At 52.2% G+C, this 5,691-nt stretch overlaps 1 protein-coding gene across 1 annotated transcript in view; it reads left to right on the top strand.

Moving 5' to 3' along the window:
- The window catches only part of Kcns1 (potassium voltage-gated channel modifier subfamily S member 1), a 5,958-nt gene extending 3,714 nt beyond the window's left edge, over nt 1-2,244 (top strand). Inside the window, exons 4-5 of the mRNA XM_048811926.1 lie at nt 5-198; nt 1,722-2,244. Of these exons, the coding sequence (XP_048667883.1) occupies nt 5-198; nt 1,722-2,189 (662 nt within the window). The 3' untranslated portion in view covers nt 2,190-2,244. The remainder of the gene's footprint in view (nt 1-4; nt 199-1,721) is intronic.
- The last annotated feature ends 3,447 nt before the right edge of the window (nt 2,245-5,691 follow it).

Below are 5,691 nucleotides of genomic sequence, written 5' to 3'. Positions count from 1 at the left end.
ATAGACATCGTGTCGGTGCTGCCCTTCTATCTCACGCTGCTGGCTGGCGCAGCGCTCGGTGGCCGGGGCGGCGGGAGCGGCGAGGAGCTCGGCGACCTGGGCAAGGTGGTGCAGGTTTTCCGCCTCATGCGCATCTTCCGGGTACTGAAATTGGCACGCCACTCCACTGGACTGCGCTCCCTGGGCGCCACGCTCAAGGTAGGCCGGGTTGGGGAAGGGTCAGGTTTACAGGTGAATTTGTAAACCTGCCATGTCCAGGCGCACCCTGAACCAAGATGCCATCCTTTGGGTCAGGCACAGGGCTAGACGCCAAGTGTATGGCTCAATCTAGTCTGACCTTCCTAATGACCCTGAAAGAAAGGGCTTACTGTTATCTTCATACCCGAGGAGAAAACCGAGGTATGTTTTTGCTTTTTACAAACTGGTCACTTTTGATATATCTGCTAAATATCAAATAAAACATAGCACAAAAATATGTAAAGCAGGATGCTTTCTGGGTTCTCGGTTAGAGCCTTTCTCCTGGCATTATCAGAAGGCACAGTCACAGGTCACCCTTAGTAGGAAAGTGTAGGAATAGCCCAGGAGCTAAAACAAGCACAGACTCGGCATTCAGTGCCAATTTCACACGCATTACTGGTTCAGTACTTAGTATGGCTTCCTCAGGAAGTTGCTGTCATTTAGTGTTATTTATTGTTTTTCTTAAATGAAGATGCAAGAATGAAGGGTGGTTTTTTAAAGCCTGGTTGCACTTTATTGAGCCCCATCTTCATGCACTGGGGATGAAATTAGTCTTGCTGGGAGAGGGAGGCAATGTGAACAGCTTGCACAAGGCTTGGTGAGAGAACAGGGTGCATGCTGGGAGAGGGGACCCAGGGAACAGGGAGCCAAGAAATGAGGTTGATGAGGAAGCGGGTTTTGAAAAGCATGTCTCTTGGCCCACGATTTTCTACTTTATCTCCAAGGGAGCGTGTGAAGGGTTTAAAGCAGGGGCAAGTGCTGTCTGTTCTGTGCAGATGTGGAAACTGAGTCTCTAGGAGGTGACAGGACCCTGAAGGTTCCTCCTCATATTTCAGTTTGAGAGACCTGCTCTAGACTCAGGGCTGGCACTGCTGACATTTGACGTTAGTTCTTTGTGTTGTGAGGGTCTGTCTTGTGCACTGTAGGGGGTTAAGCCCTGGCCTCTACCCATTTGAGGCCAATGGCACATCTGTCCCATTGTGACAACCAAAATATGTCTCCAGACATTGCCAGATGTCCCTTATGGGACAAAATCACCCTGTTTAAGAACCAGTGCCATAGGGCACCCATGGGTGCTCTAGGGAACTCATCCTCTCAACTTCCTTGAGGGGCAGGAGTGTTTTTGTATGTCAGAAATGTGTACTTTGAATCAAAAGTTCATGAAACCAGCTCTGCATTGTGAAGCAGAAACTGTGGTTCTGTTGGTTCGACAGCCATGTAGAAATCACAGCGTTTTTGTCACTGGCCCTTGCCCCCGGAGATCCCTGAGTTAGAAACAGCTTGGCCTTGTGGGCGCCATGGACAGCCTTTGGGCCTGTGTTCCGTCCTGGGGAGCTTCCTGCTTGCTGTAGTTGGAAGATCGTGGTTTGCTCTGTGACTTTGGACCTGCCCCTTCCACTCCCTGGGTCCTAGTTTCCCCCATCTGCCCGATACCGGGTCTGAGAGCCCGTCTGGCTGACCCGGGTTCCTGCCTTTTCTTGCAGCATAGCTACCGCGAGGTGGGCATCTTACTGCTGTACCTGGCCGTGGGGGTGTCTGTGTTCTCCGGCGTGGCCTACACAGCTGAGGAGGAGAACGTGGGCTTTGACACCATCCCCGCCTGCTGGTGGTGGGGCACAGTGAGCATGACCACTGTGGGCTATGGGGACGTGGTGCCCGTGACAGTGGCTGGCAAGCTGGCAGCCTCGGGCTGCATCCTCGGTGGTATCCTGGTGGTGGCGCTCCCTATCACCATCATCTTCAACAAGTTCTCCCACTTCTACCGGCGCCAGAAGGCCCTGGAGGCGGCTGTCCGCAACAGTGGCCACCAAGAGTTTGAGGACTTGCTGAGCAGCGTTGACGGGGTGTCAGAGGCATCGCTGGAGACATCCCGAGAGACCTCTCAGGAGGGACGGTCCACAGACCTGGAGATGCAGGCCCCCCGTGAACCTCCAAACTCTCAGAGTTATTAAAACCAGGACTCCGCATCCCCCCTGCACCCCCAAGTCAGCTGAAACAGAGCGGATTGTTCCCTGTGCAAGCTCTTCATGAGAGGGAGCCTCTTGGGACCCTTCGCCTGAGAAATGAAACCTGGGCTGCATATCTCCCTCCAAAGGCCCAGGCCAGCACGGTGCCACCTAGATGCTGTGCGCCCACAGAGCCACTTGGACACCTTTATTAACCAGCCTCCCCAGCCAGGAAGCAGGCATGAGCCAGAGGATGAAGTGGAAGGATGGGGACATTCTGAACACCTCCCCTGCGTTGGCCCAGTTTGTCCCTGTGGTGCGAGATGAGAACTGCCTCACTTCTCAGATTAAGAGGCTGAGGTCTGGGGGAGGAGTGTCTTACCCAAATGTGGTGGAGTCAGGTGTGAAGTCTGTGTTTGTGGTTGGCCCCCACAAACGTTTCATCCACCCCACTCCTCTGCTCTCACGAGGTTTGATGTGATTTTAGGGGGTCTGGGGTTCCCCAGAGTTCATCCATAGGGTGAGAATGCTCTGTCAGGGAGGGAAAGGAACGGATGGGATTTGGAGGTAGGAGACCTGGACCTCAGCTGTGGTTCTTTCCTGGGAGCTGAAGGGACTCAGCTCTTAAATGAGTCCTGAGGGAGGGGAAGGGAACTGCCTCCTAAGCCCAGGCGCGGGATTTGCTGAGCAATACCCTCCCGCCTTTCTTCCCAGGGCAGACTTGAGAGCAAATCTGAAGCGGCCCTGGCCTGAGGCCTGAGGCCAAGACTGAGACCCAGCTGTGGACCTACTGTGAGCCAGCTCCTGGTCCTGGCTCGTGACCCAGGGGGAGATGAAAGCTGAGTGGAGCAGAGGAGGCACAGACTTAAAGCCAGCTTAGCTCTGAAATGTCAGAGGCAGGGCTTCCGTGCATGTCCCCATGCTGACTACGGCCGTCCCCTTCTACCCACCACACACATATCCAGCCCTCCTTGAGAAGCCAGTGGGTAAAAACTTGAGACTCCTGTCTGTCCCAGGGCTAGCTCTGGCCTGTCCTCCTTTGCTGTGGGTAAATCTTTCATACTCCCTTGCCCACTCCTCTCTCCACTTGTGGAGAGAGCTGGGAAGTGTTCTCATGGCCCTTTCCACGGACACTGGCTAGAGCGCCATCACTGTACCATCATGGCCACACTGAGCCTCAGGATGGAAGGTATCATTTGGCTGAACCCAGGCTTGGGGCAGAGGAGGTACTTGGTACATGTTGACCAGATTGACTGATTCCTATAGCCTTTGGACGCCAAGCATTGAGCTGGGAGAAGAAATAGCCAGACAGGGAGAGATTCTGGATGCTCTTGAAAGAGTGTGTGAACAAGACCAAAAAGGAGGCCATTCAACTCTGCTTCCCCTGGCCTTCCTTGATTTTTTTGAGGTTTTAATTTTTATTTTTATTATTTTGTGGTACTGGGGATTGAATCTAGAGTGTCACACATGCTAGGCAATGCCCTAGCACTGAGCAATGTCCCTAGTCCTTCTTTATAAAGAAAGGGTCTTACTAAATGCCTGAGGCTGGCCTGTAACTTGAGTAGCTGGGATTACAACATGTGCACCATGCCTGGCAGTTTTTGAGAATTTTTTTTTTTTTTTTTTTTTTTTTAGAATGACCTCCTTGTAGGTTCTTCACTCCCCTCATTCAACAGATCTTTATAGGAAGAGTCATGAGCTGGGGGCTTTCCATGTGGCATATGGACATATTTTGCTCAGCTGAGCATTGATTTTTAGCATATTGTAAAAATGTAAATGCCTTTGGGTGAGGCATGCACTCTTCAGTTCCCCATAGCATCTCCCCACCACCGTGGCCCCATATATGGACACACGTTACCACGAGTGTGTCACACCCAGAGTAGCTGATTTACTTTACCCACCTGGCCACTGATTTATTGAGTGCAGTTCAAGTGAGAGAATGATGGACAAAATAGATGTCCCTGTACTCAGGAAGCTATGTGTGCTAGTAGGGGAGACAGACTAATGCAGCAATCACAAACAGACATGGTAGTAGCTCTGAAACTGCAGGGAATTTCAAGCATAGGTAAAGCACAGGGGCGTTACCTGAGATCAGCGAAGGCCTTCCCTAGCAGCGATGATCTAGCTGTGATCCAGCCCTCATGACGGTGAATAGCTGGGTTCTGGGGAGGAGTACTCCAAGCCTTGGCGGGGCGGTGTGACAGCTTGTGTAGCTTACACAGGGCTTGGTACATAGCAGGCCCCCAGCACACAGACCCTGGGTCTCCAGATTGGACCAGGGCAGGAGCTAGGCTAAAGGGCCTCTCGGGAACTCCCCATGTAGGAGCCACCCCCCCCCCCCCGCACACGTGCCTCAGCGTCTGGGCCCAGCCATGCTCAGGTTGGGGGACAGAGGTTGGAAAGCTGCATGAACTGCTCCTTACGGTCTTGCCTAAGACCCCAAGAATTTGACGGCTTCCAGATTTTCTTACCCCACAAACAAGTCCCTGAAGATGGTGCGGGGATACCTCAGGGACGAAGATTGTGTGTTCCTGACATGAGCACAGTGGCTGTGAGCCACTCTGTGTGTCTGTGAAAACCATTATGCAAATAAAGAGCTGTGCCCAGGGACCCGTTTCTGCTTGTCTAGAGCTGGCTTGCTGGTGTGTCCTCTGAGTGACTGGGGAGGGTGGGCAATATGTGGAGTGACTTGGAATCCACATTCCCTGGTTCCTGCCTTGGATTTGGCAGAGGCCTTGGCTGGAGTTCAGTCAGCCAGAACAGGTTGCAAGTGTCAGGAACTCAGCAGGAATGAACTTGGTCGAAAAGGGCAATCCATTAGAGTAAATTACTTCAGTGATCTATCTTGAGTTCTTTGGTTTCAAGCAGCTAAAACAGACTAAGAAAAAATGAATCTATTGGAAAGTGCATTAGTTTCCAGTGGCTGCCACAGCAAATTACCACAAACTCAACTGCTTAAAACAGCAGAATTTTATTCTCTTACAGTCCTGGAGGCCAGGAATCCAAAATCAGGGTGTTGGTGGGGCCACACTCCCTCCGGGGCTCCAGAGGTGAACCCCCTTCTTGCCTCTTCTGGCTTTTGGTGGTGACTCCAGTCTCTGCCTCTGGCCTCACGTCACCTCACCCTCTAAGTGGGTTTAATCTCCCAGTGCCTCACTCCTCTAAGGACATCTGTTAGGGTCCACTGGGATAATCCAAAATGACTTCATCTCAAGGCCCTTAATTTCATCACTCTTGCCAAAAAGACCCTTTCACAAATAAAGAATCATTCACAGCTTCCAGAGATTTGGATGGGGACACGTTTGAGGCCACCTGTCAGCCCTCTACAGAGCACCGTCTGATAAGGCCTTGGGAAACAGAACAATTAGGGGAGCTCTGGGGACCTCAGTAACAGGCCTGGGGACCTGCTAAGATAGACACTGCCACCCAGACGTCCATCTCCAATCCCCTTCTTCCCTGAGTCACGCTGCTCACAATCTAGTCCCAGGAGAGGGGGAGGCCCAGCCTG

The sequence above is a fragment of the Marmota marmota genome, unplaced genomic scaffold, assembly GCF_001458135.2.
Source record: "Marmota marmota marmota unplaced genomic scaffold, marMar, whole genome shotgun sequence".
NCBI classification, from domain to species: Eukaryota; Metazoa; Chordata; class Mammalia; order Rodentia; family Sciuridae; genus Marmota; species Marmota marmota.
The sequence above is the reverse complement of the archived record's forward strand: the minus strand, read 5'-3'. Positions and strand labels throughout refer to the sequence as shown.